Source organism: Pinus tabuliformis, chromosome 3_2, assembly GCF_031772625.1.
Source record: "Pinus tabuliformis cultivar Carrire ecotype Pingquan chromosome 3_2, CPIR1, whole genome shotgun sequence".
NCBI lineage: Eukaryota > Viridiplantae > Streptophyta > Pinopsida > Pinales > Pinaceae > Pinus > Pinus tabuliformis.
In genome coordinates, this window is record NC_142302.1 from 1,261,104,210 (window position 1) to 1,261,116,962 (window position 12,753).

Genomic DNA, 12,753 nt, shown 5'->3' on the forward strand with positions numbered 1-12,753 from the left:
TACAGGAATTGAACCTTGAACCTTAGCTTACAGGAATTTAGCGATAGCTTGTTTACCTAACAGGAATTGAACCTTGAACCTTAGCTTACAGGAATTGAACCTTTATTATGGCTTGGGTTCTATGGTTCCTCCATAAGAACACTGAACGCCTAGCTTCGCAGAGCAGCTCTCCCCCAGCCCACAACATAGTGTGGAATCTGGATCGTTTCATCGAGCACCATTTCTTTTAGATATAAAGGTGTTCTGACTCTATTGGATCAAGTCATAATCTACGCCTTTTACTAGTATACTACTATGGGGAGAGACTAAGCTCTATTTCAGAGATTGGACTCTCTTATTTTGATTAGCCCCTACTAGTAAGAAGTTGTTCCCGAGCCAGGTTCCCTGGATCCACTCCTAGTCGGGCCTAAATGAATGAATGAAGAAGGGGGCGGGCAGCACTCTAAAGAAAGAAGCCTTTGCTCGTTGGACAGCTACCGAACTGGCTTGCTTGACTTACTTTACTGGTCGACAACTATATTATTATAAGACCTCCTGTCAGAAAGAAGGAAAGGTTATTGTAAAAGAAAGAATGCCAGCCGATGTCAAACTGTACTCCTAGTGTGAACCATCCGATTTTGGGCAATTCAGAAGTGACAAGATCCGAGTGAACATGGATGAGTTAAAACATAGAACATAAACGAATTGTAACTTTAATGACTCTGATAAACTTAGTAATTTTTCACATATTTTTCACATATTTTCAGAAGCATGAAGCTATTGAGAAAGCAAACATTTTGATATTGAGTCGAAAGACTGCAAATAAGTGAATTTATACTACTGATGAATGGACCATAGAACTGGGGAATGGTATCTTAGAATGGAAACCCGAGCAGATGACCATTTCTCTTTATTGGATTAGATGACTGTAAGATTTTAGATAATGAGAAAACACAATTATAAGTAACATATCAGATGACAGTCTTATTGGCCTTCATATCTTTTCACCTCGTTGAGCTCGAGACCTTAGGGTATGGAGAGCCCGAGCCATACGGAGTTGTAAAAGTTGGACCAAAGGAATGGGGATTTACATAATTCAGCACTGTAAATTAAGTCACAGATAATGGAGAGAAATCTTGGAGCAGAGATTGTTCTTCACAATATTCAAAATAAGTAAATAAATTATATGAAAAAATATAAAAAAATAAATGACTGCAATGAAACTCAATTAAACTGAAGTAAAACCATTTGCCTATGACACCTGGGAGACCATAGAATCATAATGTAACAAGCTCTGTATCCAAAATGTTTTGTCCTTACTGAAAAAATGAAAAATGTGGGTAACATAATTTTCAATTGGTAATAGAATTTGATCATGGGTAAACAAGTAGAAGGAATCAAAGACCAAGATTTTTTAATTCCAAAAATGTAGAGAAAATTAGGAATAGCATTAAATATCCTCAAATTGTTAGCAACTATAGAATAATATTTGTTCTGAAATATTTCATCTCTTATCAAATTGAAATTCAACACACAATCTCAGTGAAATATTCATGGCCAAAAAAGTTACAAATTCGATCCTTGTTAAATATCAAAAAACTGAGTCTTTCTTTGACAGCTGAAAACAAATGCTCTATCAGGACAAAATCAACAAATTGAGTCTTTCTTTGACAACGTTGAAAAAAAATGCTTTGTTAGGACAAATTGTTGCATGAATCTGTGACCTAAAGGCCTAAGCTCATTGTGTCCATGGGAAAATTTGCACTTCAACCCATTTGAATAGGTTCCCTTTTTCTCATAATGCATGGACAACTTGATTTTATAATTATTTACCTCGTCATAAATGTTGGAACTTATTGCATTGCCATAAATTGTTTCTAGTTTCTGACCAAAAATAGAAAGTTCGGGCTGACCCTTTTGAAGTTCTTCTTCTGAGTGAGCAAACTGACAATCAGTTCCCCACCCACACTTCTTTTTAGCCTAATAAAAATGGAAAATAACATATTTGTATGGAGGAAGTGTAACTATTTTAGTAGCACATATCTCCTTCACATTTGATAATTTCCTGTAACAAGCTCTGTATCCAAAATGTTTTGATAATTTCCTGTAATAGAGGAAAAGTAATTTTTGCAGAAGTAATAAAGCATAATTTAACATATATTCTAATGTCTAAATGCATGCAATAATTTTACAGGTTGTTGCATCTATGGCAAAAGGAAGTTACTCTGCTCGTACAAGGAGAAGTGGCAGGAGAGTGACAAGGGGTGCGCAGCTGCGATGCACATCGTCTGATGATGACAGGCCAGCTGATGTCGATGCCAGCAATGCACCAGGGAACATTGTTGAAGATGACCATGTGACAGCCGCTGATGTTAACACACCATCAGCCACAGAACCACCATCAACAACAGTCCAAGGGGCAAGCTCAACTAAAAAGATCAGTGCTATAAGAGGATGGACAAAAGAACAAATGTTAGTTGCAATTGACGACATAGAGTTTAATGGATACTCAGTTCGGGCATCTGCAAAAAAACATGGTATTCCTCCCTCGTCAATACATTATTGGATAAATGGACTGACTCATACAAAACGTAGAGGGCCTCTTACAGTTATGACTGAGGATGAGGAGGCCGAGGTGGTTGAGTGGTGTAAAGAGATGGCCCAACTGGGACATGGGCTAGAGTTGATACAACTCAAATCAACAGTTGCTCAAATCTGTCAAGGGAGGCCAAACCCATTCAAAGATGGGTTTCCTGGTAAATCATGGTGGTTTGGGTTTAAAACAAGGCATCCAGAACTTGTATTGCGTACTGCTGAGGGCCTTGACAGAGACAGAGCATTAAATTTGCGCCCTGCAGTTGTGCAAAAATTCTATGACACACTTTCTAGTGCTTATGATAAACATTCTTATGGAGCAGACCATATATGGAACTGTGATGAAACAGGTTTACAGGCAGGGAGGAATTGTGGCATGCGGGTAATTGCCAAGAGAGGGAGCCGAAATGTGCCAAAGATTTTGCCCAAGAGCAGGGAGTGGATAACTATTTTATGTTGTGTTAATGCAATTGGTACTTCAATCCCAGGATTTTATCTATTCAAAGGTAAAAATCAACTGAAAAACTATATACAGAACTGTGAACCAGGTGCATGCATGGCTGCACATCCCCATGCATGGATGACTAAAGAACTGTTTCTAAGTTGGCTTTTTCACTTTGCTGCATCGGTACCAGGTGGCGTCTCGCCTAATAACAGACACCTTATGATATTAGATGGCCATGGGAGCCACATGGCTGTACAAACAATTGAGGAAGCAAACAATTTAGGCATCGACCTGTTGACATTGCCCGCTCATACCACTCATAGGCTGCAACCCCTTGATGTTAGTGTGTTTGGCCCTTTCAAGAACTATTTCAGGTCGGAGCGTGCTGCATGGATGGCAAAGAATCCAGGGGTTGAGGTGAAAAGGTTTGAGCTAGCAGAGCTTGCAAGTAAAGCTTTTAAAAGGGCTTCGACACCATCAAATATCAAGGCTGGCTTTAGGAGGACAGGAATCTGGCCACTGAACTATGATGCTCTTATGCATGACACTGGTTGTAGCCAAGCGTTTCATGTGGATGGTCAGGAAGAAGGGAATGTCCAAACATGTGTTGAAGTGCAAGAAGTAGATGACCAAGATGATGTTGTTGCAGCTGGTAATATGATTTCCCTGTCTCAAGGACAGTTATATGCTGAAGATGATGAAACTGTGTGTGAAACACAATATAACAATGAACAAATTCCTAGTAACATGGAGATTGTTCCACCAACTCAAGAACATCAAATTCCTGTCGCTGATATTGCTAATGATATTGTTGAACATGCAGTTGACAATGACCAATTGACATTGCCAAGCCAAGTAACCCCACCTTCATGGCTAGCAGAAGCAATGATCAATTTGAATGCACATAGTGTCTCAGCAACCAATGAAGAAAGCATGAACATGCCCTCACAACCAGCAGAATTGAACAGTGAAATTGTTCATTTTTTTGTGGACAATAGATCAATGGAAGAAGATGAAGGACATAATGAGGCATCAAATGAAGATAATGATATGGTTCAATCAGTTCCAACAGATACTGAAAGGGAAGTACCAAGCAATGACATGCAGGTGGAAGGGGTGGAGAAGACACTTGGACAGTTCCTAAAGCTACCAGTAGAGAGAGTATCAATGAGAAAAACGCAAGGTGCACCGGGTAGTCTTCGTCTGGGCCGAAGCTCACAGCTACTCACCTCAGAGGACTATATAAACCTGTTAGTTGAGTCAGAAAAAAAGAAACTTGAAATGCAAGAATTAAAACAGAAAAAGAAGGATATGGTCAAGGAGAAGAAGGCAGCAAGGATTGTTGCAGCACAACAGCGAGCAGAAGAAAGGATTGAAAGAGATAAAGCAAGGCAAGTTAAGGACCAACAAAAGCAAATGGCAAGACAGGAAAAGGAAAAACGAAAGGCACAACAAATGCTTGAAAAGGAACAAGGGATGATCAACGATACAAGAATAGCTGATGAAACTAGGATTATTTCAAACTCATTGGACTCCATTGCAGATAATACACCATTATTCCAAGATCTCATAAACATTCAAGTGCCCCACTATCAAACCGAGGGTTTACCCACTTGCCTTGTTCCTACCAGAGCTGGTGTCAATTCTCTGTATGCTCATTACACACCTCCACTTAATGCAGGGGTCAGTAGTGCAAATGTGAGGTATGGGTACTCAATACCTCCATGGTTGGAAGCTGCAAATTGGAATCAATCATATGGCAACAATCGACCATTTCCTAATCAGCCCTTGACTGGTAGGCCAACCTACCTGGCTCAAGAAGGTAACTCAGGGAGTTTTGGCACTCAAGATTCTCAGGGCCATAAAGAATAGGGGTGTCATATGTTTTCGGTTCTAACCACATTATGATGTGGATTTTGGATGGATTGTATCTTTTTCTTGGCACAGCAACATTTTGGCTTACAACCTAGTAGTGATTTCTTGTGGCAACCTAACTGTGTGTTGATAAGAAATTTTCAATGGAATATGTCTTTCTGTAAAATATTAATTATGATAAAACTATTTCTATAAGTTATTCTGTGCGCACTGTACAAAGCTCTAAACTCACTTATGGCTCCAATAAGTGGACCGTTATAATGTGATGACAGTGCTGGGCAAGTTTACAATCACTTAACACTGAATAGAAGTCTACACTGACAATTAGAAACACCTCCTGCTCGCTTCTAATGTACGAGGCACTAGTAGTAAGGAACTCTATACTTAGCATGTTATTGATTGAATTAGAATGAATAAGAACTTTACATTGCTGGAAACTAGAAATACAATAAAGAACATAGTTATGATTTTTATCAATCACCTAGGGGAGGGTCGCCAATACATGTGCGCCCTCCCCGCCACGTCATAATACCACGCATCAACCCACATGGCTCCGGTACGACACCTGTCCACCGTGGAGTATGCCCAACTTATAAAGAGCATGTGTTTTTATATGTGTCAGTAAAAATGATGGAAGTATCTAAATTAATCAAATCAGTTGATGAACAACTATGAGAATCATATTGTTCCATCTTGTTATATCAACTTTCCAAAAGCAATTGAGAAATTTGGGTGCACAGTAACCTAATCAGCTATATGACGAATTGTGGCTTAGTCATTAATTCTTTTCTAAGCACCTATTCACCTTTTTCATTTTCCTTCATGAGTAGATCAATTGTTTGACAATTACAATAATTTATAAATCTACAAAATATAAACCAGCGTAGACCCATCTTAAGATGGGATCTTTTAAGCATCAAGAGAATCATGTCTCTGTTTCTTTAGATCCCTTTTTACACTTATGAGTTCTGGGGTTAATATTGATCTATAACAGTGTATTACGGTACAGAAAAATTATGAATTGCCTCTAATACATGTAAGAAGGAAATTCCAAAGCAGTAGGTATACAAAAATCCCACAAAATTGCTTCAGAGCTCAAAATCTACAGCATGTTAAGCTTTCCTGTAATTTAAACTTCCCTGCACAAAACTAGGCATTGCAAAAATAAGAGAGATTCAAAGGAAATCAGTGTACCGAAAGGAAATCCAGGGTAACTGCAATTGTGGGTCTTGTCATCAACGCTGGAGATAAATAATGTTTAAAATTTGAATGAACCTTAGGAAAGATCAACAATCAGGCAGAAGCACATGCCATTCTTAAAGGGATTGAATTGGCTCTTGATAAGAGTGTTCATAGTATCTAATGCATGGCAACTAAGCAACAATAATTATGTTTTTTGGAATAGAGATTATACCGACTCCATAAATTTAAAATTTCAGTAGGTCATGTGCTATATACGGGTCAAGGAGGGTTTTGATTCAATATTCTTTTCACATATTACAAGAAATTTACATTCAGAGGTACACAATCTAGACAATTCAACAGCTACAATGGACACCAGCACCCTACAAATATATCACTATTATCAATACATTCTCCTCTCCCGATAGCTCTGCACTCCTTATATCCCTGTTCCCCAAGCAACTAGGAAGAAAAGTTTCAAAAGTGCATAGAAATCTGTTTGCAGAATCAAATATTCCAACTTAGCACAATTCCTACACATCCCTTGGAAGTACAAAGGTTGTCTCCAACACAAATGGCAGACCACCAAAGAAATGGACTCTCCTATAATTGTGATGAAAAATATGCTCCAGGTCATAGGTGTAAAAAACAGAAATTGTTCCAAATTGATATGCCCACTCAAGACCTGACCGAAGACATAACTACTGAGAGACACTGGAGTTACAGGTTGAAAACACCAACACTCTGACTCAAGCAGATATCGAACCTATTTCTTCATGAAGAACGGTCAATCTCTCTGCATGCATTATCGGGCATTTCAACTATAACAAAACCCTGACAAGGAAACTCTAACAAAACCCTGACAAAACTCTAACAAAACCCTGACAAGGATTTAATCCTATAAAGTTTGCTAGTAAAAGCTGAGCGATATTAAAAGGAAATAAAAGAGTAGAAGCTTTGTTCATAAAACAGTAAACCCTACCCATTTCTGGACTATATAAACTCATCAGCTGTAAAAACAAAATAACCTCCAAATAGAGATGCACCGTCACAAGTGAAAACGATCTCAAAAACTTAGCACTATGCAAGGTTTTACAGCATAAGGAAATCATAATATTCTACAATGAGTAAATCAAGAATAGTAGCGTTCAAACAATATCCAGAGAAGTCAATTTAAATAATAGAGAATGCAACTTGTGTGTAAAATTCGGAATAAGACTTTCATAGAAGGAAACAAGCTAACAGCTATGACTTCAAGAAACCATAAATAAATTAACAGTATAACTGTGATTAAGGTCGTAAAATGTCCACGGCTTCCATACAAATGTCCATACAAATGTCCACGGCTTCCATACAACACTGTAGCCCAAGTCAATTTAAATAATAGAGAATGCAACTTGTGTGTAAAATTCGGAATAAGACTTTCATAGAAGGAAACAAGATAACAGTTATGACTTCAAGAAACCATAAATAAATTAACAGTATAACTGTGATTAAGGTCGTAAAATGTCCACGGCTTCCATACAAAGTCCATACAAATGGCCACGGCTTCCATACAACACTGTAGCCCAAGTCAATTTAAATAATAGAGAATGCAACTTGTGTGTAAAATTCGGAATAAGACTTTCATAGAAGGAAACAAGATAACAGTTATGACTTCAAGAAACCATAAATAAATTAACAGTATAACTGTGATTAAGGTCGTAAAATGTCCACGACTTCCATACAAAGTCCATACAAATGTCCACGGCTTCCATACAACACTGTAGCCCAGAGAGCAACATGAGTAGCAAGTCTGCGAAGAAGCTTCATAAGGGTTTAGTGAGGCTTTAGAAGAGCCTTCCCCTCCGAGCAGTCGAATATAAAACAAACAATAGCACGAAGCAGAGCACTCAGAACTCAAGCAGAGCACTCAGAACTCTATGAAAGAAAAGAGAAACCCTCATATCCCAAATGAAAAAGATAAAATAGCAGGGACAATAAAAATGCAGCGTTTTTATCTATGTTCCATTTTCCCTTTGTCTTTCTGCTCGAGGCCGGCTATGCAAGTCAGGGGAGAGCAGCTACAGAGCTAAAACAGCCAAAACAGACAGAATGCCATAGAATGCCTAAAACCCTAAACCCTAAAACAGCAAAAATGCCATAGAATGCCTAAAACCCTAAACCCTCAAAAAATTGCTCAAAATACTGCCATAAAATGCCATAGAAAGTTCACAAAATATCCTGTTAGATATGCTTGTGTTGAAAAACACAGAGTAAAGCTGGTAGGATTAAAAATCCTACCGGTTACAGGCCATGGATGGTCGCCGACCTCCCCCACCTTCCCCACAGCTCGCCAGACCTTCTCCACACCTGCAACGTCCTTTTCCACACCTGCAACACCTGCAACAGGAAGAAAAAAGCCATTAGAAGCCATTAGAGATCACAAAAACAACAAAAACAGCAGAGCTAAACCCTAAAAATGTTATGTTACCTCAAGCTCAGTAGAATGGCGACCGACTCCTCCCCAAACAACAATGCCGCCGAATAAGACCACCACCAGAGAAATGCTAAACAACCGGCATTCCATGTTAAACAACTTGCATTCCAGAACGACCAAGAAATCCAGGCGGAAAAGCACAAGAAAAGCAGAACCGCTGTCCCAGCCAGAAACACAGAAACTCCATCAAACCTTCGAACCAGCACTCGAATAAACGACTCTGCGCGCAACAATACAAACCCTGTCAACCGAACACAGCATTCCCCCAACACAGGTTCTAACCACCATGCGCGCAGGTTACAGGGCCGTCCCGCGCCATCTTCGGCGGGGGGCTTCGCCCAACTACCGGCCCCGAGCAGAAAGACACAGGGAAAATGGAACATGGTCGAAATGAGCCCAGACGAACCATGTAAATGGCGCCAAGTTCGTGTTTTAATGTTGGAGGTGATAGCCCACACGGCCAGCTCCACGGTGGACAGGTGTCGTACCGGAGCCATGTGGGTTGACGCGTGGTATTACGACGTGGCGAGGAGGGCGCACATGTATTGGCGACCCTCCCCTAGCTACTACATTACCAAGCTCCATTTTCTCATCAGAAACCATTCTTTCTGTCACGCAAGAGATGCAGATTACCATAATGCTTCTCCTCGCCCCCCTTTCTTTCATTCTCTTTCTCAATCCTCCTTTTGTCTTTTCCACACCCATCGCCCATTTCCCTCACCATCCTCCTCGTCTCAGCAATGCTTCCGACCAACACGCTCTGCTTGCATTCAAGTCTGCAATCACATATGATCCCTCCCACTCCTTAGCCACGTCTTGGATGCCAAATGTTTCGTTCTGCGAGTGGACGGGCATCATATGCAGCAGGCGCAGGCAGAGAGTCGTTTCCCTCAATGTTTCGAACATGGGATTAGAAGGTACAATCTCTCCCCTTCTCGCCAATCTCTCCTTTCTTACAGTACTCAGCCTTCGCAATAACAGTTTCCACGGTCAAATTCCCTATCAATTGGGAACCCTCTCTCGCTTAAAGATGCTTCGTCTTTCTCTCAATCAACTCCAGGGTTCCATTCCGCCCACTCTGGGTAGCTGCCACAGTTTACGGAACTTGACTCTCTCCTATAACAATCTGACAGGAAACATTCCCCCACAACTCTGTCTTCTCCCCAACCTAGTATTCATGACCTTGGGTGTTAACAATTTGACGGGAACAATCCCGGACTGCTTGGGAAACATATCCTCTTTGCAGTACTTACAATTGGCTGTTAACAACCTTCACGGCAGTGTTCCTTCCGAATTGGGTATGCTAAGCCACCTCATCGTTCTTTCTCTGTATGAGAACCATCTCACGGGACGCATTCCGTCTTCGTTGTCCAACTGCACCAATCTTGAAAACTTGGATATAGGTTTTAACCAATTAGTTAGCCACATTCCGTCGGAGTTGTGTACCAAGAAGACCGCCCAGTTAAAGGAACTCTATCTGTCTAATAATCAGCTGAGTGGCAGCGTTCCTTCATCCCTCTTCAATTGTACCAAGTTACAATTGATTGCCTTACCAGGGAACCAGCTCAGCGGAATAGTGCCTATGGAGTTGGGTAAATTGACACATCTCCGAAAGCTTCTGTTGGGCGGCAATTACCTTATTAGCGGCAACACCATTCTTACTGCTCTTAGTAACTGTTCCGATCTACAAGATGTAGACTTATCTGAGAATAACTTCACTGGGCAATTGCCGTTTTCTATAGGCCACCTCTCTACAAAACTCTACCACTTAGACTTGGGTATCAACGAATTAGCTGGAGAAATACCTCCTGCAATTGGAAATTTAAGTAGCCTAACATTCCTTAGTTTAAAAGGTAATTCTTTTACCGGGTCAATCCCATCTTCAGTTATTATGCTTCAGAAGTTGGAGAGGTTATATATCGATTCCAATAATTTACAAGGGAACATCCCACTGGAAATTGGGCAGCTAAAGGGTTTAGGTCTCTTAGATATTTTTGGAAATAATTTGTCTGGAAAAATCCCTGATTCTATTGCTAACCTCCAACAATTAAGATATTTAGATCTTAATCATAACCAGTTATCAGGAAACATACCTGCAAGTTTAGAGAAATGTGTGAACTTACTACTGCTAGATCTATCATACAACAAGCTTAGTGGGCACATACCTAAAGAGCTTGCAGGCCTTGCAAATTTAGCCTTCTATTTCAACTTGTCAAACAATCTATTAAGTGGCCATGTACCTTTAGAACTAGGAAAGTTCGATAAGCTTCAAGCCATAGATATTTCGGCAAATCAAATAACTGGCTATATTCCAAGTATCGTCGGAAGCTGCAAAGAAGTAGCATATCTGAATCTTTCTTACAATGCACTTGAAGGTCCAATTCCAGTGTCAATCAGTGAACTTCTAAGTCTTGAAGACCTAGATCTCTCCTCCAACAATTTGTCAGGTGGAATACCTATATCACTAGCAAATCTCACAATGCTCCATCACTTGAATTTTTCTTTTAACAAGTTGTTAGGGGAAGTCCCTAAAGAAGGAGTTTTCAAAAAGATTGGCGCCACAGCATTTATGGGAAATCTTGGTCTATGTGGACCTTGGGTAAATCTACCACCGTGCTATGCTCATAAACATAAAAGTGTTTTGAATCTCAAAAGAGTTATCATATCGGTTGTTGTTGTAGCAATTGTTGTATTGTGTTTGTTTCTTGCAATCTTGTGGAGAAAGAATTGTAGGAAAAATATTCAGAGAGACACTAGTCCATCATTAAATGTGGGGCATCGAAGAATCTCCTATGCAGAGCTCGCCATTGCAACAAATGAATTTAGTGATGCAAACTTGTTAGGAATTGGTAGTTTTGGAAAAGTGTACAAAGGGATTTTGAATGACGGCACAATGGTTGCTGTCAAGCTTCTCAATGTACAAAATGAAGGGGCTCAAAAGAGTTTTGATAGAGAATGCAAAGTTTTGGGTAGAGTTAGACACCGGAATTTGATTCGGGTCATAACTTGCTATTCAGATCTCCAAATCAAAGCTTTGATATTTCCATTAATGCCAAAAGGAAGCCTAGAAAAGTGGTTATATCCCGATGATGGAGAACAAAGTTGTTTGAATTTGATTCAAAGGTTGAATATAGCAATAGATATCGCCCAAGGCATGACATACCTCCATCATCATTGCTTTGTGCAAGTGATTCATTGTGATTTGAAACCCAACAATGTGTTGTTGGGTGAAGATATGACTGCATATTTAATAGACTTTGGCATTGCTACTATATGTTTTGCAAATAATGAAGATGGAGCTCTCACTTCCACAAATGCACTCAAGGGATCTACCGGGTACATTCCTCCAGGTATTATTTAAACTCTATCCCATATGAAGCAATCTTGTGATTTTCTTATGTTTAATTAGCATTCTCAATTAAATTAAAAAACTTAAGATGAGGATCTATGAATGCAGAATATGGAGTGGGAGGACAAGTTACAACCAAAGGTGATGTTTATAGCTATGGAATAGTGCTATTGGAAATGCTCACTAGAAAGAAGCCCACCCATGACATGTTTGTAGAAGGAATGACATTGCACAAATGGGTGGGTAGTAGATTTCCAAACCAAGTACAAGAAGTGGTGGACATGGGTCTATTAACGAGGACTAGTAGATGCATTGAAGAAGATAAAGATCTCAATTGTCTCAGTGCACTAATAAATGTGGGTTTGCTTTGCACAAATGAATCTCCTCAAGGACGACCTACAATGCTGGGCATTCTAGGCACATTGCAAAACATCAAAGACACTTTTTTGAGCACTACTTCCATTCCCAAATTCCAATCAAATCTAACACATTTGTTGGGTAGTACAACTGCTACTATCAACAACATTTGTGAAGGTCAAAGTTCTTCCACATCTTAGTCTATTGTAACAAAGTAGTGGCAACAACATTTGTGAAGGTCAGAGTTCTTCCACATCTTAGTCTATTGTAACAAAGTAGTGGTTATATGCTTCTTTGTACATAAATCTTTGTTGTTGATTGTATATAAATGTTTTATAATTAATTGCATGTAAATGTGAACAATACAATTATATCTACTCATGAGTGGTGTTTTGGAAATGTGTTTATAATTATAATTTATTATTCTATCTTTAAAAAACAATTATATTCAATATCCTTTACATCTATATGAATGTGTGACACTCTTCTGGT

The 12,753-nt window shown here is 39.5% G+C and overlaps 2 protein-coding genes across 2 annotated transcripts; one reads left to right on the plus strand and one right to left on the minus strand.

Moving 5' to 3' along the window:
* Positions 1-7,825: 7,825 nt before the first annotated feature.
* Positions 7,826-8,962, minus strand: LOC149185315 (uncharacterized). The gene is made up of 2 exons (XM_089419080.1): positions 8,550-8,962; positions 7,826-8,458 (listed from the first exon to the last, which is right to left on the minus strand). The coding sequence occupies exons 1-2, from the start codon at positions 8,936-8,938 to the stop codon at positions 8,356-8,358; spliced, it is 492 nt and encodes a 163-aa protein (XP_089275206.1). The 5' UTR covers positions 8,939-8,962; the 3' UTR covers positions 7,826-8,355.
* Positions 8,963-9,459: 497 nt separating this feature from the next.
* On the plus strand, positions 9,460-12,532 carry LOC149185316 (uncharacterized). The gene is made up of 2 exons (XM_089415621.1): positions 9,460-11,905; positions 12,013-12,532. The coding sequence occupies exons 1-2, from the start codon at positions 9,460-9,462 to the stop codon at positions 12,459-12,461; spliced, it is 2,895 nt and encodes a 964-aa protein (XP_089271747.1). The 3' UTR covers positions 12,462-12,532.
* The last annotated feature ends 221 nt before the right edge of the window (positions 12,533-12,753 follow it).

What these genes read in the sequence shown, in the direction of transcription:
- LOC149185315 (XM_089419080.1), bottom strand. Translation starts at nt 8,938, where the DNA reads ATGTTCCATTTTCCCTGTGTCTTTCTGCTCGGGGCCGGTAGTTGGGCG. An exon ending in GCCATTCTACTGAGCTTGAG is followed by an intron (nt 8,459 to 8,549) that starts GTAACATAACAT and finishes TTCCTGTTGCAG; the next exon opens with GTGTTGCAGGTGTGGAAAAG.
- LOC149185316 (XM_089415621.1), top strand. Translation starts at nt 9,460, where the DNA reads ATGGGATTAGAAGGTACAATCTCTCCCCTTCTCGCCAATCTCTCCTTT. An exon ending in TACCGGGTACATTCCTCCAG is followed by an intron (nt 11,906 to 12,012) that starts GTATTATTTAAA and finishes CTATGAATGCAG; the next exon opens with AATATGGAGTGGGAGGACAA.